General features: G+C 40.6%; 1 protein-coding gene across 4 annotated transcripts in view; it reads left to right on the top strand.

The window, feature by feature from the left end:
- The window catches only part of mys (myospheroid), a 331,725-nt gene that overhangs the window by 78,037 nt on the left and 227,697 nt on the right, over positions 1-25,991 (top strand). For all 4 annotated transcript variants that reach the window (XM_067141892.2, XM_067141891.2, XM_068226367.1 and 1 more), the window contains 2 exons: positions 11,075-11,216; positions 19,309-19,552. In XM_067141892.2, coding sequence (XP_066997993.1) covers positions 11,085-11,216; positions 19,309-19,552 — 376 coding nt within the window. In that variant the 5' untranslated portion in view covers positions 11,075-11,084. The remainder of the gene's footprint in view (positions 1-11,074; positions 11,217-19,308; positions 19,553-25,991) is intronic.

Below are 25,991 nucleotides of genomic sequence, written 5' to 3'. Positions count from 1 at the left end.
ACAATTCAGAATACGCATGTCGCGTTCCCAGAAAGCCTAGAACTTTCCAGTAGTTTGATTGAATCCATAATTATATGAAATCAGACTTTTTCTTTCAAATATTATTTTCTTTAATGGCTATTCACTTCGCCTATCGACGGAACAAGACAGTTTCCGAGTGCTATTTATTCAGTTCATTGCCAATGTGTTTTAAATCTTCAGAACTATGCATTTAGAACTGTAGTGACAGTAATCCTCTAGAACATTCCAATTTACAGTAAACTTGCGTTATGAACTTGCATTTCTACCTATACAAAGTCAAAATCGTCTTGTTCTTCGAGTGATTATTCCAGAACGTTTTGATTTAATATCCAGAGTGCAGTAACAATCATTAAAAGGTCATATCTGTTCAGACAGTGCCATGAATGTGTGGAGTGCCGTACAGAAAACTCAAGTGTGAATTACGTCTTACATCGAACCCAGGAACGTGTGCCAATCTTCGAGACATTCCAGAACTCCTCATCCGAGCAGGTGTGGTCCCTGCCCAGGCGATGTCCAGCGCCATCCCAGGACTCGGAAGTACCAACCAGCCACGACACTTCCATGCTGCTGTACGAAGGTGATATGAACTTGCTCTTGATGATCAATAAACTCAATTTATCAAAAGAATCTCTGAAATTGATAACTATACCCCTCTCTGTACCAACTCCAATGATAAAGCCACTCCCTAGGATAAGATCCATGCTCGTTAATTTAATATCAAGCGCTTCAAAAATATGAACACTTTTTACGGGTACAATATGTTACCACGACTAAGCCAGCGTACCTCGCTATGATAAATTCCATCGCCGTAATCATGATCGATTTCAACCAGAAATTACTGGAACTGCCCATGAATGAGTCCATGCCATCGAATATAATTAATTGTAGATGTCGCTGTATTCATCACACATTGCACATTTAATATTTTTTCACATAGCACTTGATGAGTAATGCAACTTCATTAACACCATTAGGGTTTTCTGCACACCAACAGCGAGAGTTATAACTGTTCACACGACCATTAAGATGAAACCGTGTCTCTTCCGAAATGAACAGAAGCTGTGGATAGAATAAACGGCCATTCATTGATGCAAGATACCACTTTCAATATCTCACTCTTGTGGCTGGATTACTAGATTTTAATCAATGGGCCCTTGTAAACCTGTATGGTTTGATGAGTAACAGCTTTGTAGAAGAAACGGAAACCCCTACTTGCTACGCTATTTTTGTGAGTGATTTATTCGGTGACCGTTCAAGATTCACACCAAAGTCATCCAGCTTTTCCTCTTTTAAAAGTGTTCGTGCGCGCGAATTTTTTATTTAGCACTGAGCCAGTTGTTTCAAATGTATTTACAATTACGTGAATCTGTGCTCGCGAAGGTGGCACTTTACCAGGAAATTGCTGAACAAATGCATCGCGTACCCGTCGAACCGACTCGTACTTAACTTTTACATAATATGAAAATACGGTGTTGCAATGATAACTGTCTCACCATGTGAACAGCTGAGATTCAGACTGGCTATTAATGCTAGGTCCGGGAGATAGTAGGTTCGAATTCCACTATCGGCATCCCTGAAAACGGTTTTCCGTGGTTTCCCATTTTCACACCAGGCAAATGCTGGGACTGTACCTTAAGGCCACGGCCGCTTCCTTCCAACTCCTAGGCCTTTCCTATCCCGTCGTCGCCGTAAGACCTATCTGTGTCGGTGCGACGTAAAGCCCCTAGCAAGAAAAAAAATGCTAGGTCGAACACTTGCACGCTCCTTGGAAGGTCAAGAACTATGTGCGCGCCTTCCGTCCAGCTGCTTAGGTCTTGGAGTGTAGAAACGCCGCTGGACGGTCTGGCGTTATAAGAGAAACCGTGTATTTGATTATAAATTGTGTTTTGATAATTCTCTCGTCTTATTTTGGAAGTAGAACATGAACTTATTTAAAATTTATAAACTGGAACTGTAAGTGCATCTAAGGCTGCATAACGGGTTAGTGAGCATAACGCTTACACTTCATGTATACGAAATAGTTACCGTGATTTTGTAGCGTTTTCAAACATAGTCATTGCCATAATACTGCTGTAAATAGTGATGTGTTTTATGGCGTTTAACTTTAGTGTAATAATTCTATTTCAAACACTTCGCAGTAGTAATATTTCAAGAAAGTACAACACTTTTCGACGAATATGAAGGTAAAATTACGGCGTTGACTGTAGGTTTCTTTTGAGGATGAGAGATTATTTGATAGGCTACATTTCAATAATTTAATTATATGTTAAAGAAACATGTGAAACTACCCACATTCACCTAATGATGCCACAATCGACGTATTAACCTACGGATAGCCCAACGTGGACTTTTAACACTTTACATCCGTTCACGGTTAATTGGGAAGTGAATAGCTTATTATCCATATAGTAATGTATTTGTGTAAATATATAATCGTGGGAAATAATTTTAACATTTGTATGTGCACTGGCAGAAAAGGATTACAAGAAGTACAAGAATGTACTACGAAAGCTTAGACTTGAGTAGTACCTGTGCTATGTTCTCGGACTATATATAAATATGTTGTTCATTATTCATTTATTCTCATTCGTGGATTAAATAAAGTAAAATGTTGTGTCGTGTGTCGTCTGAGACAGGTGGCAGGGAGTTCTTAAATGCATTATCTCGGAGGGGCGATGACCTCGATGTTAGGCCCCTTTAAACTACAAGCATCATCATCAACAGCTGGTTTTACAGCGGTCCGAATGACCTCACGTCCATGATTTGTAGTCGGAAACTGAGCATAGTGGAAGGTAACCGGACATATGGTACCTACACAGTTCAAAAAATTAGGGGAAAATATTTTGTAACGTCTGGTATGTGAACGTTAATTTGGTAGATGGAATTCCATTGGTCGTACAGCATACCTTGAGACCTTAGTTACTCGGGGTATGTCAAATCGAAGTTACACTCCATCTGTAGGCGTAGCCATGCATTGAACTGTCAGGTGACCCTTCCAAACAAAGTGAATAGCGGTACGTCCGTGTGTCGTGAGGTACACAGACTACTACGGTAATTTGAGCACGTTGTACGTAAACCAGCACATCCCATGAGGCATCTTAACGAAGTTCAAGTCGTAAGGGCCGTCACTTTGATCCAGTAATGATGGACTTTTCGTCGTGTTGCTGTGGATCTCAATGTCTCTCCGTCAGTTATTCAACGTTTGTGGAATCGCTACAGTGAGACTTGCCAGTTCACAAGGAGGGTTGGACATGGTCGTGGACGCATGACAACCCCACAGGATGGCCGATATCTGACAATCTTCGTGTTGCGGCGTCGTTCAGCAATTGCCAGAGAACTGCATGAAGACCTCAAGAGGGTCACTGCAGTCACAGTGTCCAACCAGACAGTAAGGAACAGGTTAAGAGAAGTGTCCTTATGACCCAGACGTCCTGTTCGAGTGCCCCGTTAAACGCAGGAACATCGCGCAGCTCGCCTTATGTTTGCCCGTACTCACGTCAACTGGCAACTTCGCCAGTGGACTGTGTTGTTCGTAGACAAGTCCAGATTTCCCCCGACACAGCCTGATGGACGTCAACGTGTATGGAGACGCCGTGGTGAGCAGTACATGCGAGATGCTGTACAGGAAGGTGACCGATTCGGACAAGGTTCTGTGATTGTGTGAGGTGGCATCAGTTTTGATGCCGTACGGATCTTGTCGTCGTCCGTGGTAATCTTACCGCTGCGGGGTACATCGAGCAGATACTGCTACAGCATGTGTTGGTTGCTGCATACGGTGTTGGGCCTGAATTCATACTCATGCACGACAATGCGAGCGCTCATGTAGCGTGCATCATCAGAACTGTCTTGTGAGAACTGGACATTCAAGAGATGGAATGGCCAGCAGCGAGTCCCGACCTTAATATCATCGAGCATGTGTCGGATAGGCTTGACAGAAGTGTTCGTGGACGTCCTGTTCCACCAGACTCTCCAAGACCTCGAACAGGCTCTCATTGAAGAATGAGACCTGATACCGCAACGTGACCTCCGTCGACTTACACGGAGCATGCCACGTAGGTACCAAGCTGTATAAATGCTCGTGGAGGACATACACCATACAGAAGGTCTGCAACTGCGATAAAAATCCACCCTTGAGGACTGTTATCACTTTGTTTCCGCCCCTATTTGGACATTTCCGTTTGTGTTATGAAAATGAACGCGAATCCATCGATGATATTTTGTATACTTAAACGGTAAAGAATAAAGGTTTAGTTGGTAATATACCTGGGTGTGAGGTATTGTTTTGTGGAGCATGGCATACGTTCAGAAACATGTTTCCCTAATTTTATTGAACTGTGTATATCGGAGAATTTTTATGTTTGAGAACTTAATAATAATAATATATCATCCATAGGCACAAATGCAACAAATATGGACGATTTTAACATTAGAGTTAAAATGATAAGACAACTGCTTTCTTTAATTTAAACATGTCTGTTCGCAGAGATTAAAATTTACAAGCACAAAATTTCTGTTAATAGTCAAATTAAAAACAGTAATGCAATTTTTGATAGTTTAAAGTGGTTTAAAAAAAAGAATGACTTTGACTCCCATTGTTAATGTTTTATCCTCCAGAATAACATTGAGCGAGATGTCTATAGTTAAGGGTTAATATATATATATATATATTATATACACACACACACACACACACACACTGTATTTTTCACCCAGTGTATCCGATAGTTGTCCGTACGTCAGGGCATTTTATCGCTTGCTGACCATACGTGATTCCAAGAGAAGATTTACTTCGATGTAAATTAATCTCAAATTACAACAAGTTTGTTAGAATGACTGCTCCTGTTTTTTGCAAGAGTGGAACAATAACATTTGCAGCGATTTTTGGAAATATCCCCACTTCAATAAGAAGTTCTGGCAATTGTGGAAAAATGTTTTCTGTGGCAGTTGGATTGCATGGCATTCGATTCAAAGAGGTCGTGATTGAAGACGTAGAATTCATCCGAATTGTATGTCATGCTGTTTCTTGGAGAACTAAATTGTGGTCTGAATGAAAGAGAGCTTTTGTTCTTCTATAGACACGAGCTTTTAACGGCATAATTCAGTTAATTAAAAGCAGGACTAACAGAATAAGCCATTGCTCGATGCTGGTAGCGACCATCCGCTCTATGACTTTCAAACTCCGATGTCGTTAAGAGCCTCTTCGCCTTCTTGGAAAGGACTGGAGGTTAACATCAGTATTATTTAGGAATGGCGTGCAATTTATGGTGGATGAATTGATATCGATGGCGGATATTCGTTCTGTAGGGTACTGCGGGTATTGGATACGGAATAAATGGATTATTTTAAATAATAATGTTCCTGGTTATACGTACCACTAATTACTTTGATATTCGGAGACGCCGAGCTGTCGTAATTTTGTTCTGCGTGTCAGTAAATCTAGCGAGGTGTATTTCAGCACCTCCTTGTGAACTGGCAAGTCTCACTGTAGCGATTCCACAAACGTTGAATAACTGACGGAGAGACATTGAGATCCACAAATTTGAGCTACTCAGCACGCCATGGATTATTTTAAGTATCTTGGCGTTCACGTATGATTCCTCCAGAAATAACACTTGGTATCGTTCTGCTACCTATTACGTATGTTCCTTCATAGGACACTTACGAATGGCTATGGGTAGAGGTACTTGAAGTTGGTGTTATTTTTGAACCTAAATTTGTTGATACAAAATTCAAATTGTGTTATTTTGTGTTTTTATATTCTGAATAACAACGGCAAACGTGGTCATTGTGGCGTCAGTTTGTTCCTGTACAGTACTTACATTATGCAAAAGAGAGAATTTTAAGTGTTTCTGCATCAGCTGTTGTCAGTCTTCATCGTCTGAACCTAGAGAATTCAAAGCAGCTTTACCATAGTCTTTATGACCAAGCGAGTGGCTGCGAAGTTTGGGTCACGTAGCATTCGGGAGAATTTGGGTTCGAACCCCAGCGTCGGCAGCCTTGAAGATGGCTTTCCGTGGTTTCCCATTTTCACACCGGGCAAATGCTGGGGCTGTACCTTAATTGCGGGGCTGAGTGGCTCAGACGGTTGAGGCGCTGGGCTTCTGACCCCAACTTGGCAGGTTCGATCCTGCTTCAGTCCGGTGGTATTTGAAGGTGCTCAAATGCGGCAGCCTCGTGTCGGTAGATTTACTGGCACGTAAAAGAACTCCTGCGGGACTAAATTCCGGCACTTCGGCGTCTCCGAAAATCATAAGAGTACTTAGTGGGGCGTAAAGCCAATAACATTATGTACCTTAAGGCCACAGTCTCTTCTTTCCCACCTCTAGCAATTTCCCATCCCATCGTCGCCATAAGGCCTGTCTGCGTGTGTGCGACGTGAATCACATTAAAAAATAAAATAATAGACCCTAGTCTTTGTGCTATTTTCAATGAAGAGATCCCTTCCAAAACACACACACACACACACACACACACACACACACACACACACACACACACACACACACGCGCACACGCACACACACACACACACACACACACACACACACACACACACACGCGCGCGCGCGCGCGCGTGTGCGTGCTTGCACTTTGCTGTGCTGCGCACGTAATATTACGAGCGATTACTAGCAAGACGTACATCCGATTATAGCTACTCGGTACTCAGAATGTTGACATCAGTAATCATTTAAACTCCGTGGATATGTACAGTCATCTCTCTACAGTAGATAGAAAGTTGGGCTCATAATTAATATGTATCCGTTGGTTCATTTCTGAGTTATTACTACAAATACGACGCTGCTTTATTAGCTGTGGGATGTCCAGCGTGCAAACTAGCAGGCAAGCCGCGTCGGGGATGATAAGTTACAGTATGTCGTCTGCCAGCAAAAAGTGCGATCTTTCCGAATCCGAGGTTATAAGGGTGTTATCCACATTAGAATCGGAAGATGAATAATCTAGTGTTAGTGATTTCGAGAATAGTGGTGATAGTAATCACACTGATTGTAATGGAAGTGCAGATATTGACCAACGGAAAGAAAGCATGGGGCTTTTACAAACGAGACTTCATCTCAGCAATGAAAATAATGAACAAGAGCAGACGGGACGTAACAGCCAAACATTATTGGATACTCAATAGTTCCACTATCGTATTTATTTTAAACCAAATCCATGCAGTTATGAAGAGTAACAGTTTCATTGACTTCAAAATAAGAATCATTTCTGTAGAAAGCAAGTTTTACTGTAGGGCCTAACTCTTGAGTAGCAGAAATCTAGTTCTGGAAAAACTCTCAAACGTTTACCGATTATTATTGCAGCAAAAAAGCGACTTCCGGAAAAACAGGTTGCATCATCCTATAGAGGACTTCAATATGTATGTGAATCAATAAAAAGTAATTTTCCATTTTAAAAATTTTTTTGGCAGAAAGCAAGTTTTACAAAAACGGTTCTCTATTGTTCCTGCACTTGTAAACCGTTCTCTCTGAGCGAGGCTGGTGATTAGTCTATGCACCAATTTTTGTCAGTGAGATTGACTCACTCCCCCATCCCCCCACCTGTACCCTCACCAATTTTTCATCTAAATCTGTTTTCAGCTCATCTTTATTCCAAACACTATCTTTTTCATTGCTACGTCCTAGTAATGTAATAGATTTTCTATCACATTTACGCGTTGTAATGAATGGTAAAGGTGTTTCGAGTAGCGTGTTGTTGAACAATTAGTATACGACAGTTAATAACACATGTGTGTGACACTAGAACTGAAAAGGTACAAACCGGTGTCAGAAGAGAATAAATAATACGGTAAAAGTAAACTCGTGTCCACATCCTGAGGTGGTGCATCTCTTTTCAGGCAAACCCCCAATAGAGGTGAGCTGCGTGTACCATTTCAACCACATACCAGCCCTCCTACCATTCTTAAATTTCTGGCAGTACCGGGAATAGAACGCGGACCCCCGAGGCCGGCAGCTAATAACACTAACCGTTACGCTACGAAGGCGGACAATAATACGGTAAAGGCACCCGAAAGACGCTCACAAATAGGTCGATTCGTAGCAAAATCGGCGCTTAGTATGTCTTGTGGGCCGACATATACATTATATTTCAGGAGGTGAACCCATTTCCGGAGATGCATTTTGGGTGCTGTTGGACTTAACCTACAGGAAGGGATAACGTGTAAGACATACTTGTCACTTACTGTGAATGGAGTATAGTACGAACTATTCTTCAAACATCCGTAAAAAATGCGATTTTCTCGAAATCACGTTTTTGTAACTGAACACTTTCTGTACTCGCAACATAGAATTAGACAACACTTCGGATGTGGTGGTGAGCGTACGTTCCACATTTTGACCAGACACACCAAACGAACAAGATATTACATTAAATTACAGAAGGGGTTCGAATTGACGACCTCCAACGTGATTGCAGAGCCTACATCGATGGTATAGAGATCGGTGCTCATGGTCAGACTTTTTATGTTGGGGTTACTATCAAGGGTATGGAGTAAGAGACCTTAAGAGGGAAATCTTTTCACACGAATACACGGAGTAACTGAAATAGTGAGCGCATATCCACACTTGTTTCTAGGGACGCGCATTTTCCTATAGTGTACGGATTCGGATTTTTATTTCCCTCACCCCGTACCTTTTTTTAGCTATCGAGAAACCTAATCCTGCTTTGTTGGTGCGTGTGTCGCCGTGAGTTGTTATTTTTGGACGTAGACGTCTGGAACTGAAAATGAAAACTTATGGACTATATGAATAACAAGATAATTTGTGGATTTTGGAAATTATCTTTCTCTGTTGATGAAGCATTAAGTAATTTCCTTGTAAAACAAATGTTGAAACCCTGGATAGAAGTGGGCCTTGGCCTATGTTTTTCAAAGAAGTATATGTTTCTGCTCCTGTTCCAGTTCTGTACTACTTCGTTCTGTGTGATCTATCAACCGTAACATATAAACACAGAACGAAAGACGAAATATTGCCTAGTGGAGGGAGTCCTAAATATCTTTTTCAAATACCAGCTGTTTGATTGGCACTATTTTTAAATATTAAGACATGGATAAATTCCTTAATGACTGTGTCAAAAGCTTTACTTCATATCTTATTCTGCAAACTTACAATAATCTACACCTTATTAAAGAGTTAATTTCCACGTATCCGTGATATATAATGCCCTAGAATCTTGAAATTGTGGAAATTTTGGTGTAATTTGGGAACATCCCTTACATGCAGCGAGCTTTGGTGTTAAGTTCTACAGCTAATACTATTGCCAAGCCTTAGTCTATATTAGTTTACCCATGCCATATTACCAGTTTGTCAAGTACAGAAGGGTTTCATTTTAAGAAACGAATTACTGTTATTCTTTTACTTAGGCATTAACATTTTTTAAAGTCATTAGGGAATACTCAGGTAATTTATGTTGATGTACTGTAGACACCCGGCGCCGACTCTGCGGTGTGGGGATAGCGAGTCTGTCTCTTACTTGGATTCTGCGGGTTCGATTCCCGACCAGTTCAGTGATGTTTACCTGGATCTGGGAGCCATTTCGAGGTCTAGTCAGCCTACGTGAGGCCAATTGAGGATCTATCTGTCGGTGTGATAGCTGCCACGATCCGAAAAGCTCTGAAGGGTGGTCGAGAGAATTTGTACCGTTGGTCACACGTCAGACCTCGCAATCTGCAAACATTCGGGCTGGACAGCTGTCACTTGTCAGTAAGAACTGTCAGGGCTTGTTGCGCTTTGGGACTTTTTCCTTCACTCGGTGATAACGATCATTTATTCGCACACGCTGATAACCAAATGTTTATCCTTCTGTTTTTCCTTTCGTGCTTACTGTTTTGTGTACCATTACTTAAGAAATTGGGTGTCGTGGAATTTTATAATAATAGAAGAGACTAAAAGTTATTGCATTGCATTAGATGCATAATGACCATTTCCACGAATCTTGGTACCTGTAAGGAGATGTTGGTTCTTAGATCTCTGCAAGTTTCTCATCGGCTGAAGGCAGGTGCGTAGGCGTGAACCATTAATTCCAGAGTCTCCTTATATGGAAAGCTTCGCGTGTCCGTATCGCTACTTTCGCTTTAGTTGAGTATCTAACAAGGTCACAATTGAAACCGAGATTAAGAGTTCGTTTATTTTTCGCTGCATGTAATGCGTTTAAAAAAATCATACTAACTGTTAAAGAAAGCACGGAAAGTCTCGTTTATAATGGGGAATTCCGTTCATATGCTTGCCTATTTTAGCATTCGTTTAAGATTAACGTGACGACACTTCTAGGAGAAGGGAAATGCGTCTTCATTTACAGCATACTTGGGATTGCGATTCAGATAGACTTCTGAAAAACTTCAGTGATTCATGCTCTTCGTGAAACTATGCCTGAAAGTCTGCCGACTTCTTTTTTTCAATTTGTTGCTCCTGTTAATTTTTGGCAAACACTTTGCCAACAAGAGATCGTACAAGAATTTCGGCGCGAGGTGGTACACATTGACGAATCTCATGCAGTCGATGGTATTTTCGGACTTCCTCTTCAATCCTAACGAACCATGGGCAGCCTACAAGATTATTTTGAAGGATATTAGACAGCTTGTATAATACGTACAAGCGATTGTATACAGGTTGCACGAGAATAAAACAAACAAAATAATTATTTCAAAATGTCATGTTTGTCCTTTTATCTTACCAGAGATTCCTGCATTCCTACCCCATGTAGTATCGCCTTTAAAAATTTTTTGTCGTACACTTGCAAATGTAATTGGTACCTTTCCTCTGTTGGAGTTTTTTCTGTACCTTAATTAAAGCCACGGCCATTTCCCTCCTGCTCCTAGCCCTTTCTTATCCCATCGTCGCCATAAGACCGGTGTGTGTTGGTGCGATTGTAAGCTGTAAACAAATACTGTAAAACAGCTAGTTTTCCCACTCTTTAGACCACTTACTGGTCTTTGTCAATGGTTCATAACTAAGATTTAATTCCAGGATCCCACACCACAAACCGTTATAGGAATTTTGTTTTACTGTATTTGATCATTTTTGTTTCGTTTTTCTTGTTTCAGGATCTCAGCCATGCAGTTGTGGACAGTTTTATGGGCTTTGTGCGCGTTGTGTTTTGTTACTAATGCACAAGCTCCTTGCTCTGGTTTGCAAAACTGCAGTGCGTGCATTCGTACACCAAAGTGTGCATGGTGCTCAAAACCAGTAAGTGTTCTCACATATAGATTCCTTATCAATTTTATGATAATGTGCCCTTTTCTGTTCATCTGAGCATGATCATTCATTTTACCTAATGTGTGTTATCTCTGATATTATCTCCCATGGAATATGGCTTTACATCAGTACTGTCCTTTGACACTATTTCAGGATTAGAAAACAGCCGCATCTTCTCCCCTACAACATTTTTTCATTTGCAGATAGATTATTGGACGTTTCAATGTTCGGACTGCATATTCTATAAATGCAGAAAGTTGTTTTGAGACCCTCATTCGCTTTCAGCTTTTTGGTCTATCATTTTTGTGCTTGTTACTTTTTGCATTGTGGTAGTTTGTGGTAGTTTAAGTATATTTGTCTAATCATAGTTTTCTTAGCAGTGGCAGGCGATGGACTGTTAGGTCGGGAGGATGGCCACACTGCCTTTTCCCACACCTTTTTGTTGACAACTTTGACAGAAAAGAGAATAGCAAAGTGTGATCTTAAGGCTGCCCCTTTTTTGCTAGTTGCTTTACGTCGCACCGACACAGATAGGTCTTATGGCGACGATGGAATAGAAAATGCCTAGGAGTTAGGAGGAAGCGGCCGTGGCCTTAATTAAGGTACAGCCCCAGCATTTGCCTGGTGTGAAAATGGGAAGCCACGGAAGACCATCTTCAGGGCTGCCGACAATGGGATTCGAATCCACTATTTCCCGGATGCAAGCTCACAGCCGTGCGCCACTAACCGCATGGCCAACTCGCCTAGTAAGGCTGTCATTATCAGCTGTTTTGCCATTTGGATATACAATGATGATTACATTTAAAGGATACCATCACTGAGAATCTGATGTGAACGTTACGTATATACGAAATTACTCAAACTTTATTTGCTGAACTAGATGAACTGGAGCTAAATAAGTCCCCTAGAAAAGAAATAGGTCAGAACTATGATGGTTCGAATGTGATAAGCGGATAACACAGGTGTACGGGCAAGAATGGTTGTTGTACAAAAATCCGCACTTTGTTCATTGTTGCGCCCATCAACTAAACTTTATTATCGAGCGCTGTGCAATCCAAAACAAGTAAGTGAAAGGATTTTGAAAATAGTAATTTCGAAGGATTTTCTATGTTTTCTCCAGATCTTCCAAATGGACAGCCGTACTAGATGAAATCGTTCAGAAACATGTCCCGAAAAATTCCGCTAAGATGGAATTTTAGGCCAGGATGCGTAAAACTATTTTCGTCTACAAAAATGAACTGAAGATTTTGGGTGACTGTAATGGTTGTTCTGGTTGTCTCAAAGAAATCTCGTCACATCACAACTGAAGGCGCGCAGAATAAATAGAGTATAAAGCTCGTTCTGTATAATTCTAGATAGGCCTAGTCCCAGAAAAACACGACTGTTAATTTTTTTCAATGTGCCCCTTTAAATTAGTCTAGCTCGACCTATAAATTACCCAATCCACGAAAAATTCTAGGATTATCGGTTGTATCTGTTTCATTCTGTCCTCGCAGTGCGAACTCAAATTTTCCACAAAACTTGATGCAGTCAATCAGTTTACTGAGTATGTAACAGTTTTTCGGCAAGTCCTCATTGAATGTTTTAATTTTCAACCTATACGCACTATCTAAATGACACCTGATGTCTTCGTTACCAAGCATCGCGAACTCGTTACTATTGTTTATATGCTTTTAACTAGATTAGTGCTTTCTTTACTCATTCATATGTTTTAGGCCTGTAACACCAGTTAATGTCGACGAGAGATCACAAGAATTCATAGCCAAACCCGTGTAGCAAGAGCGCATTTCTTATCTCACATCCACATAACCAGTCTGCATGCTTGTACAATGTGCGATTTAATTTTCTTGTATAGCGATCTTTACTTTTACAAGGGTTCTGAACCTGTGTAATATTTAAATCAGGTTTCGGAGGTCCTAGCCTTTTCAGTTATATTCTGCTGTCAAAACAAAGACGTCCGCTCTTTAAAATAGCGCCCACAGATTTCAATCCTCGTGAAGATGTAAGCATGGTTAGAGTAAGGCGGAGAAAAAGGAAGAACTTTTAAGACTTACGCACTGTGAGCACAATTCACCAGATTCAACTCTTAGAGCTTATTATTATTATTATTATTATTGTCAAGCATAGATAAAGAAATCACCCCAAGCGGTTCAAATTAAACACACACTACAGTATAGTATTGTAAGCCGTAGTGTTAAGTAACGGAAATACTTGAGTTGTGTGTGAATTTGTGTATAATGATGCTGGATTTAGAAAGTTAAATTAGTAGTATTTCTTGTCATATTTTCTTTCAGTGGTGTTGTAGTTATTGTTCTATAGTAATGATGGTTTAACTTCACTTTATCATCACTTATAATGTTAAGCTAGTAGAAAGCTCAACCTATAGTTTGTAAGCGGTAGTGTAAACACTGGAAATACTGAATTTGTGTACGATGATGCTGAATTTAAAATGTTAAACTAGTAGTACTTCTTGTAATATTTCCTTTCCATGGAATTGCTTGTTGTTGTTGTTGTTGTTGTGTAATTGTTAACTTACATATGACGCGAATACTCTATAACGTAAAAAAAATTTCTTCGTTACCAAAATATCGGTAAGCATAAGCAGTGGTCATAATAGGATATTGACCGAGCTCGATAGCTGCAGTGCGGCCAGTATCCAGTATTCGGGAGATAGTAGGTTCGAACCCCACTGTCGGCAGCCCTGAAGATGGTTTTCCGTGGTTTCTCATTTTCACACCAGGCAAATGCTGGGGCTGTACCTTAATTAAGGCCACGGCTGCTTCCTTCCCACTCCCAGCCATTTCCTGTCCCATCGTCGCCATAAGACATATCTGTGTCGGTGCGACGTTAAGCAAAAAAAAAAAAAAAAAAGGATCTTGAATGTGGGGTCTGATAACGATGTACACCTACCTGTCGAAAGAATTGGAGCAAACTGAAGCATTTTAGATTACACATTCCACTCATGCGTAATGGTGGTCGCATATGCAGCAGGGTGCATCTTGCCTTGTCTCGAGTTTGAATAATGCACGCCTCTAGTATCCAGGTAGGTGTACCTACAGTAGCCGTCAGCTTCTGTACTTAGCCTATTCATTCGCGTACTTACCACTGCATACAATGCCAGGATGCGTATCATCCTTTATAATTATGTTATACTGCGTCAAAATAGACCTCGTTAGAAATGAAAGAAATGAATGCCCTAGTCGCTTGTTAACACACATTTACGGAATGTTGGGTGCAAACAACATTCAGCTCCAACTACCTGTAGGCCTATGACATGCTGCTTGCCCCACAATGCTCGTACAATGCTCTTCGATATCTCTCGAAATTTCTTGCGAGAAATAGTGCCTGTGCTAGTCTCGGGAAACATTGAGAAATCTCTAGATCTTGTCTCAGACTGCCCATCACTACTCGTAGCTACTGGGACGTCGCACAGCTCACAGCGCATGTGAAACGGTCTCGAGGGCATTGCCCATCACCACTGCTGAAAGAATTGGAGCCAAGTCGGGCATTTTAGATTGCACGTTCCACTCATGTGTAATGAGGGTTGCACATGTAGCAAAGCACATCTTCCCTGTCTCAAGTTGGAATAATGCATGGTTCTATAGCTCATTCCACGTTAAGAAAACAGTATTGCTCTTACGGACCTACAAGGAGTGAACACACCCCCTCTGAGACACCCATAATTCCTCGTGATTAAGGGATATTACAGTATACTGTACTTTGTAATGTATTATGAAAGACAGATAAAAAGGATGAGGCATTTTTTCCTGCGAGTTATTAAACTAGCTACATAACATTCTCTTTTACATAAATATATTCGTAGGGAGGAAGCACCATGGCAGGAACAGCCATCGCTTCGTTGCCTCCCTTCATTTTCCTTCTTCTGTGTTGCTTTGGTACAAGCCTCGTGTAGTCCTTCACTCTGTGAACCGCCGGCAGCTCACTTCTCTAAGGAAGTTATTTACAGTATTTACTTGTTGCGTGTGTTTTTTAGGCTTTAAATCAGTGCGTAATTGTCTTGTGTTGAATGAGAGTTGGTGTATATTGCTGAGGTTTGTACGTGCCATAGTGTACCTCTGATTCCGTACAAATTAAAAATAGCTCCTGTAAACTCCCCGTCCCCCTTACTTCATAAAAATAATTTGCAACTTAAATAGTGAATTTCACTAATTTATGTGCCGCCGGTTACCCGTGATGGTGTTGAGCAGAGCCGTTCAATATGGCACCCCTGATGTCATAAGAGCAATACTGTTTTCTTAACATGGAATGAACTATAGTATCCAAGTAGGTGTACATCCTATCTACAGTTATTCACAAATTATGCAGGGTTAGTCAGCTAAGCCGCCTGTTGCCATTTCTTGATGGATGCAGTATTTTTGTATCCATCCCCTGGCACAGGCCAGAGCAAAGTGTAGCTTCCACCGAAGTCCCAGTCTCATCCATGGTTGTGACAATATGAAAGCTGCTGGGGTATGGGTGGTGCTGAGTATTGGCATTTGGAGCCCAACTAGTGTCTGAGTGTTACGAAAGGTGTTGCTCATAGGATCAGTCGTGTTGCAGTAGCACCTTCTGGTCCAGTGAGGAAAGCAATGGCAAACTACCTCACTCCTCATCTTGCCTAGTACGCCTCATTTGGGCTCTGCCATTGGTTTTTGCAGTTTCCCTATAACTTCATAGGCTTTGGTGGTGGTATTTGGGGATCCAACCAGCCTCTGGGCTGATGACCTGACAGACAGACAGTCAGCTAAGATGTCCATCCCAAATAAGTCGTGAACAGTTTAAGATAGTGACATTCTGTTTTCACTTTCGTTAATGGTATTAAGGGGTTCATAGTTGGACCTGCAGTACTTTTCCAGGCTTTTGACAAAATGTATTGGCTCACACGTTTTCATATGAGAACGTTATTTCACGCAGTAACTGCCAATGTTATACTATCACGTTTACAGTTGTAGCTACTGGTACGTCGCACAGCCTGCACTACAGGAGGATCGGTCTCGAGATTCTCGTGAGAGTCTCGAGCGAGAGCGTTGCCCATTAGTACTTACATGAACTTGTAATTATTTTGTTAGGCAGTCGCACAATTTTTAAAATTGTCAAGTAACATAATTTCACTTGTGGACTCTTCCAAGTGAAACAAAGGAGATAAAAGTGCAAGTAACTTGTAACATTACTTTAGGGAATATTAATGTTATAATTTACTAGTGTTCTATTCCAAGTGAAACGAGTAATTAGTTGTCCATGTAGAAATTTTGCAGTAAACCATAGACTGCACGTAGTAGCTTGATGTTAAGAAAGTTAGTGTGACGAGTGGATCTTCAATATCTGAACTTCAGTTGCGGGACCAAGGCCTAAGTCATTCCATGATTTCTGCTAGGGCATTTGGAATGGATCTTCTGGAACTTGGTGTCCATAGTGAATGGAACTTCATGGTTTCCATGGTTTTCATGGTGTATAGAGATTGTTGAGTGGAACTTAACGGTGCCCATTGGTGAATGGTAACTTGGTTAACAAGTACTGCTTAGTTAAGGGACATGGACTCTCCAGAAGCCCACGTGAAGATCTACTGCATTTGGTGATATAAAATTCATCTTGAAATTTATTTTAAAAATAAACGGCTATTTAAACTTATATCCTTTAAGACCGGGCGTGATGGCCGTGCGGTTAGGGGTGCGCAACTGTGAGCTCGCATCCAGGAGACAGTGGATTCGAACCCCGCTGTCGGCAGCCCTGAATATGGTTTTCCGTGATTTCCCATTTTCACACCAGGGTGTACATTAAGGCCTCGTCCGTTTCCTTCCTACTCCTAGCCCTTTCCTGTTCCATCGTTGCCGTAAGACCTATCTGTGTCGGTGCGATGTAAAACAAGTTGTAAAAATGTGTTCTTTAAGAAAAACCCCTCTTTGTACCAGGCTTCAATTAGTGTACTACACACGACCCTAGGGATGATATTACCGGGCAAGATGGCCATGCAGTTAGGCCCGCACAGCTGTGAGCTTCCATCTGGGAGATAGTTGGTTCAGACCCCACTGTCGGCAGCCCTGAAGATGGTTTTTCGTGGTTTCCCATTTTCACACCAGGCAAATGTCGGGGCTGTATTTTAATTCAGGCCACGGCCACTTCCTTCCTACTCCTAGGCCTTTCCAATCCCATCATCGCCATAATAGCTGTCTGTGTCGGTGCGACATAGAGCCAATTGTAAAAAAAAAAAAAAAAAAAGAGAGAGAGAGAGAAGACAATGATGCACAGATGGTATTTTGAATTGGCTACCCGCACCAAGGGCTAGCCTGAGGAGTATGAGAACTGAGCTTGATAGCTGCAGTCACTTAAGTGTGGCCAATATCCAGTAATCGGGAGATAGTGTGTTCGAGCCCCACTGTCGGCAGCCCTGAAGATGGTTTTCCATGGTTTCCCATGGTTTCCCATTTTCACACCAGGTAAATGCAGGGGCTGTACCATAGGTTGCGTGAAATTGCTGGATTTGTTGGTGTTACGCAGCAGACTGTCAACGTATCTACAAGCAGTGGTGTACATGTGGCCACGAAACCCATGAGAATTGTTGTCGGAAAAAATACTGACTGAGAGGGACCGGAGACCTGTTTCACGGCTTGTGAATCAAAATCACTTCCGAACCAGACAGGAATTGCTGCATTCAGTGAATGAAGGTCCATCCCAACCTGTCAGCGAGAGAACATTGTGTCAGGAAGTGCATGCAATGATAATTTAGAGCCAGTCACCTCGCAAGAGGCCATTGCTCATACAGGCACATAATGCTGCACATTTTCAATGGGCAAGAAATCATCGAATGTGGACAGTAGTTGACTGGTGGAACATAATGTGGTCTGACAATTCATGCTTTTGCTTGTATTCCAATAGTGCACGTCATCGAGTGCACCAAAGACAAAATCAAGCATTTCATCCTGGATGTGTACATGGTCAGGTTCAAGCAGATGGGTCTATGATGTTTGAGGTGATTTTCATATCACAGATTGGGCCCACTCATTGAGGTGACCCCGAACATGAACCAGCATGTTTATTTAAACATTCTAGATAATTATAGATTTTTTTTTCTTCCCAAGATGATGACAGCAAAGTTCATCGGCCTGGACGCATATGTGACTGGTTGTATGAACACTCCCCCACCCTATTACATCTCAATTGGCCTGCAAAATCACCTGTCTTGAACCCCATTGAAAATCCATGGGACATGTTGGAACAGAGGGTAAAACGCCATCATCAGCATCTCCACATTTTGTTGGAATCGCGCAGTCATATCCTCAGCGAGTAGCTTAACCTGGACATGACGTACCTGCACAACCTTGTGGACTCACTTCCTAACAGAATCCAGGTGGTTATCCAGTCCAGAGGCAGAGTTACACGGTATTAAATTGCTCATACAGGAACACAATGCTGTGCATTTTCAATGGGCTAGAAATCATCGAACGTGTACTGATGCTTGTAATGATTTCTCCAGGGGTGACTAATATTTTGTCCGGTGAGCTTTCTACTGTTCAAGTGTTAACTGGTCAGTACACTACAGTGAAATGTATTTCACTAAATTTCTGTTAATTATAATAAATACTACATACTGGTCTAATAACACTTATGGTAAGTAATAACACACTGTCTTACTGCAAATATCACAAGGTCTGAATTGATGCTTTATTTTGGAAGAGTAAGCCTGGACAAACAGCCCACATTCGCCATTCAGTGCAGTATCTGTATGCTGTAGCAACAGGCGTTTGACGTAACCTTGACCCAGCACAGGCTGTGCTTGGTTGCAGACGAAGGCCAGGTAAAACTACGTGCATTAGAAATATGTGTTGAATTCTTTTGCATTTTAAAAGTCTTTCATATGCTTTCCTTTTGAACTAAGGTTTAGGTTGCAGGAAGAATCCCACCTTCCAATACTATATTGGAATATTCCAATACTTCATTGGAAGGTGGGATTCTTCCTGCAACCTAAACCTTAGTTTAATATATGCCAATGAGGGACAAAAATGATATTTATAAGTTACTTTCCTTTTGACTTGTGGTATCTCACTAAAGCAATAAATTAGATTTGTTCCTTCGTCATATTTTGCAGGATCTAGACCTCAACAAACGATGCTTTGTGGAGGACGGAATGGCTTGTCCTCTAGAATATACTCAAAAATTAAGTACTGCATATTATATTACAAAAAAGACTAAGCTTACTGAAGCTAGAAGAACTAAAACTTCATCTTCATCCTGGTCTTCATCGTCTTCAAGTTCATCATCATCGTCTTCATCATCATCTGCTCAAATTGTTCAGATTTATCCTCAGAGAGCATCATTGAAACTTCGAGTCAGTAAGTATCCCCACATACAAGATATTCTTGTTAAATACAGATTATTGTTTCTTTACTTAATTATTCATTCATGTGCTGAAGGCTTGTTTATTTATTTCTTTATTTACTTCGATGCAGCCAACCTTCTCTGTCATCATTTAACTTTCATGTTCCATTTGTATGTTGATGTCTTCTGAGTGCTTTATCGTAGATTGCCCTGTCCTTTTCTTCCCCAGCACTTTGCCTCTGAATATATTAATGGTGGTGGTGGTTAAGGGTCCTGTTATGTTCTTTTTTCTAAATACAGTTGTGTTACCTAATTTCCTGAATATTTAGGAAAGTTCCCTTATGTTTGTAGAATAGTGTCTCTCTGTAATTCTTTGTTCTAGTTTTTTGGGGGTGTTGTGTTTTTTGTTCTTTATTTTGTCTAGGAAACTGTCGGCGAGTGTGTGGTTGTACCCCATATGAACTACCGTGTACCTTATGATGTATAGTTCTTTATAATCCACAGAGAATGGTGTGTTGTTGAGTCTGTAACTTGCATCAGAATGCTGATTGTGTTGTTTGATGGTTTGAAGTAGTGTTTGTGGGTTAGGAGAATGGGTTTCCTGTATGTCTTGAATCTGTATTTTTTTTTTTTTTTTTAATTGCCTTCTTTTGTGATAGTGAAGTCTAGGAAGTTGATTGTCGAAATCTTGATTCATAATCCATGTGACAAAGCAGCTACTGGGCAACCTTGCATCTTGCTGGTGCGGTGCACAGTCGAGTGGAGTTGCAATTGTGCTGGAGAAAGATAGAACAAAATTACAGGTTACCACGCACCAAAGTCACTTTAATGTTAGGGAACGAATGTGGAACATAAAGGAAGTGTGTAAATCGCATGATGAAAACACAAATATTTTTGACACCACACACAATGAATTTGCATTTTAAGGCCACATTGTTCTTCAGTTTTCCTTGCTTGCTTGAAGACATTATTTTGCAGGCACCGAACTCGGGAAGTTTCTCTGTTCTGTAATTGGTTGCAAACCATGAATTTGTAGTCATGTCCTTGAACCACAGGGAAGAAGATTGAAAATGAATGAAGGATTGAATTTTCAATTTGCTGTTTCTCTTATAAACATCAAACTGGAAGTCTTGACAAGTGGCACAATGTCTTAAACTGCGGAAAACTTGCAAAGGGCTGTATTTTCGCTGTAGTGCTGAGAGGAATCTGGAGAATTTCTATACTGTTGCCTGGAGGGATGTCTTCAAGGCAGCATTTATAACTATAAGTAGGCCAGGAATCTAACGGTAGCAAACACTTGTCTTTTGCGAATGGGAAGAAGGCTTCTTTAAACCAATACATTTAATTCTTTTTTTTTCCCATTTTCCCTTATTTTATGGCTGTTACAATTATATTTTTGACATGGAACATTTCTTTGTAAACTCTCGGACCAGAAGTTCCATTGCCTCCTGTTGTAAAACGAATAGTTTTGGGAAAATAGTACTGTCTATACTAACTTTAGGCATAATTGTGTACAAATGGGTGAATGTACTAACTGAATGAGCAACTGCTTCTGTATGTTTCTCACCAACAAACAACAGAATCCTTTTCGCTTTCAATTCGTGCACGAAACCGCTCTGATCATTAATGTATGTTGAAGGAGTGTAATCTAAAATTTGCTCTGTAGCTGCTTCCACAAATTTCTTTGCGATTTTATCTCTCTTCTTCTTTGTCTTGTTGCAGATAAGGACGGGATACAAATTTCCTGATTTTTCTACTTTTGATTTGGTACTTTTTCTTGAAGCAACTCAACCAACCTGTATATGCACCGAAATTACTCTGTCTCACTGAAATCTCTCTTGAAATGTCCAAAACCCACAGTCACAGGTCTTCATCGCAAACATTTCTGCTTCAGCATTCTTGCTTCTGTAAAGCAAGAAGATATTTTTTAATACAGCAATTTCCCGTGTTCCCAACGGGACTTAACTGATGTAGATTTGGTTCTTCACATATACAGTTATCGTAGTGATGTTGCCTTACAATTTTTGCAAACAGTGGTTAATGTAAGCCACTTCTTCCCCCCCACCCCACCTCCATATTAAACCATTTCCCCTTGTTCTCAAGACTACACTGTTTTCTCTTCTGTGGACTGGAAGCAAAGCTTGAACTGGTTGTCAGATGACTGAGGTCTCTCTCCATTGGATTTATGGGAATCAGACTCAGGGCTCAAACTTGGATCTGTAATACCTCTCATACTTGGCAATGGTGTTGCTGTCTTCTCTTTTACATGATGCAGAAGAGGCATTGCTCCTTCGTCTGTCACTTTCTTTGACACTATTTCTGTCCAGACTTGACTCCTGAGACAATGCTAGCAGCCATGGGACGATTTTCAGATAGTTCCATCACATGTTACCCATCTCGCTTTCTTCTGAATTTTATTTCACGGTAAGAAGAAAAGCCTTTTCCACGCAAATAACGTAATGCATACATACTGTAGAAAATTAGCTGGATTCATGACTACTGTCTCAAAGGAACATCTGTTAACTGTCTGGCACAGAAAGCTCAAGGTAAAGCGCTTGCCTCAAGTGGTCATCAGGGCTGTCCACGTACAGTTTTATGTTAAAACGTGAAATCTTACAAGGTATTCCTGTGTCGATTTCAGAATCTTACAGCTCGAAATGGCAGCTAAGTTTTTGTACATTGTTTTCTATTGGTCCCCTCATCCTCTCAGTGAAATTTCATTGTCATTTTCTGTATGACTGTATTGATAGTTCCTGTGTTATATTTGTTTATAGGTTCTGTTACATGATGCTAGTGTTAAGTTGCATTCTATGTAAGGTTATTACTGTTCTTTAGCCTTCTGTCAGGTGCACTAAGATCCCTTATGCAGATGGGCACATTGCATGTGTGAGATACAAAACTGTGTTGAGCTCGTACAACTATATTCTCTTTTTACTTGTTTTACTAGTATCATATCCTTTCTTAATTTTTTTCCAACATTTTATATACTTTGTTAAATCAATTTCAGTATTTCTTAAACTAGCATTTAAGAAACACATCGAATTAAAACTGTCTCATTACTATACTACCACAGTTTGAATATTAAAACAAACTGAAGATAATGCATTGAAACTAAATACTGTATAACTAAAAGAAACAAAAGACAGTGGTGTTAATAATACTTATGTACATATTAACATCTTCAACATTATTCAATTAGGGTCGGTCATCAGATAATCATTTTACACCTCTTCCCTCCATTTCTCACCATTAATGATGTTGGCAGAAGCATCTCTTGCACACCTTAACTCCAGGCTCTAAACAGTAATATTTGTCACATTTTTACCAGAGTAATTGCTGTACCTTTAGTTTTTCTTTGCAGTTTGGCATGCAACACATAACTTATGCCTGTAGTTGGCCACTATATTTCTTCCTCCATGTGAGGTGCTCTGTACTTCTTGAAAGTTTATTCCATTGAAAGGAGCATTCCTGAAAGTTTCACTCCTCTGTTGTTAACTCCTGTGATAGCTGTTTTATAAACATTCTTCTGTTTCTAACTTCCTACTGATTACCATTGAATGTAATCTGGGCATTGGCTCTACCTATATTCAAGAGATCATACCAAATTCCTCTGGGCCATCACCTTGTGTTTCTATCAACATTGAATGTGGCTCACATTCTGTCAACTTGTCAACTCCAGATTTTGTTCTGTTATCGTATTTTATCATTACAGGTTTGTTCTGATCCTGTGTGTCTTCATTGATCACATAGTCAAAATGCATGCTGGATATTGCAGTAATATTCTCGATTTTCCTCGGCATGTAAGGGTCGATTTGTAGCCTCTTTTCCAAAAGTGAACTGCTGGACTTCTCTGGTCTGTCTTTGATTGTTAAAAGCTTTAGAAGTAGCTATGGCTTGTTCTTCAGTGTCCCAGCCAATGATCATCTTCTTTAGTTACAACTAATTAACTACATTGGCATTTGCAGACTAGGTATCTGCTGTGATATTTTTTCTCCTATGTTGAAAATCAGTTCACAGTCTCAGGAGAACATCTTGTAGTTTGTTGCCATTAATGCTTTCACAGCCTGTACATATAGACATGATACAGGCTTTTGGGCTTATGCCATGTCAAGAAAATAAGGTGAAATTCTTTACGTTTCGCAGAGAACTTAGCTCTGAGTCTTCAGAAGAAAATCTTGACTGTTCATGAGAAAGGCTTCTCAAACGATGAGGTTTGGATTTAGACGTTATAATAGAAGTGGAAGCGGTAAGTTCATTCATCACCAGATGGCTCAGCGGACACGATACAGCGCTAGCGTTTGAAGCGGAAGCTGACGGAACCATCAGAATCAGTCTGAGAAGGTCACATAACAGGTGTACACACATATGAAAGTATGACATTGGCACAAGCCTGGAATGAAACATCTGGCGATGAGGAATGTATGAATTTGGAAAACACCGAAACGAAATAACAGTAGTGAAGGGACAAGGAAGGGAATTGTCTTAGTGAATCCTTAATGGCTGTCAACCACATATTACTTGATAGCCAGTGTCCCTGACAATTTCAACAAATTCGGATTAGGTGGATTTTCGTCAAATACGACTACATACTGACCTCAACCGTTTGTGTTAAGTATTAAAATGATTGAAAGTAGGAAATTAGTACAGTATGGTGTAATTTATTTGCAACTACATTCTGAGCCTTTGAAACCAATTACTGTGCTGTAATGCTTTTGTAAGCACTGTTGGCATCTACCTAGCGTGAGCAGCCTGGTGAAAGTCGGGATGGAATGGGCAGTGACCTTCAACTAGCGAGCATGTGAGCTCCCTACTCCCCCTACTCCTCTTACTCTCAGTTCAGTGTGTCTAGCACAATCTGCCAGACTGTGTATGCATACTGTAATAGTATATGCTTTGTTTCGTGAGTGCTGAGTTTGTTCTACATTGTGTTCCTAGTCCCTGCTGTCTCTCATCATGGCAAGCAAACGTAAACACAACTTGTGTACGTTAAAAGAAAACTTCAAGTGTTAAGAAGACTGAACAATGGCGAAAGTGCCACTCAATTATCAATCGAATTTGGTGTTGGCAAAGCAACCATTAGCGTTTGGAAAAAAGAACCGTGTTAAGATTGAGGAGTTTTGTTCTGCTACGAGTGAAAAGTCTCTTGAAAAATGCCAAACGATGACATTGTCCTCGTATGAAAAACTAGACGATGCACATTTTTGTGTTATACTCAAGAAAGATGGAAAGGAATCCCTATTACTGGCCCTCTGATACAAGGAAAGGCGCTTCAACTGAATAAGCTTATGGACGGCGATCAGTCATTTTCGGGTAGTTGTGTGTTTTTAGACCAATGGGAGAAAAGACGTGGAAGATGGACAGTAGGCAGTGGTATGATGATAAACGGGGATAAAAGTCAGGTTGCGAGTTTCACAAATAGGAAACGTCCTCTCAATTTTAATTACTGCGTTGATGGGGTGAAAGTTCCCTTTGGGGATCATTGTAAATACCTAGGTATTAATATAAGGAAAGATCTTCATTGGGGTAATCACATAAATATGATTGTAAATACAGGGTACAGATCTCTGCACATGGTTATGAGAGTATTTAGGGGTTGTAGTAAGGATGTAAAGGAGAGAGCATATTCATCTCTGGTAAGACCCCATTTAGAGTATGGTTCCAGTGTATGGGACCCTCACCAGGATTACTTGACTCAGGAACTGGAAAATATCCAAAGAAAAGCAGCTTGATTTATTCTGGGCGATTTCCGACAAAAGAGTAGCATTACAAAAATGTTGCAAAGTTAGGGCTGGGAAGACTTGGGAGAAAGGAGACGAGCTGCTCGACTAAGTGGTATGTTCCGAGCTGTCACTGGAGAGATTGCGTGGGAGGACACCAGTAGACGAATAAGTTTGGATGGTGTCTTAAAAAGTAGGAAAGATCACAATATGAAGATAAAGTCAGAATTCAAGAGGACAACTTGGGGCAAATATTCGTTCATAGGAAGGGGAGTTAGGGATTGGAATAACTTACCAAGGGAGATGTTCAGTAAATTTCCAGTTTCTTTGGAATCATTTAAGAAAAGGCTAGGAAAACAACAGATGGGGAATCTGCCACCTGGGCGACTGTCCTAAATGCAGATCAGTATTGATTGATTGATTGATTGATTGATTGATTGATTAGATAGCTTACGATAACTGATGATAAACTTTCAGCAGAAAACAACGCAGCTACTGAATACCTTCAGGAATTTAAAGTGATTTCTTGTATGTACTCACTGCAGCAAGTGTACAATGCAGATGAGTCAGGGCTAAATTTTTAAAGTGTTGCCTAGCAAGAGCCTTGCATTACAGGAAGAAAAATCTACCCTGGGTTTTAAAATGGATAAACAATGCATAACTGTGTTAGCTTGCAGCAATGCCTCTGCGACACATAAGCTTTCACTAATGGTAATCGGTAAATCGGCAAAACCAC

The sequence above is a fragment of the Anabrus simplex genome, chromosome 2 (genome assembly GCF_040414725.1).
Source record: "Anabrus simplex isolate iqAnaSimp1 chromosome 2, ASM4041472v1, whole genome shotgun sequence".
Lineage (NCBI taxonomy): Eukaryota > Metazoa > Arthropoda > Insecta > Orthoptera > Tettigoniidae > Anabrus > Anabrus simplex.
Note: the sequence above shows the minus strand (reverse complement) of the source record. Positions and strands in the feature narration are given on the sequence as shown.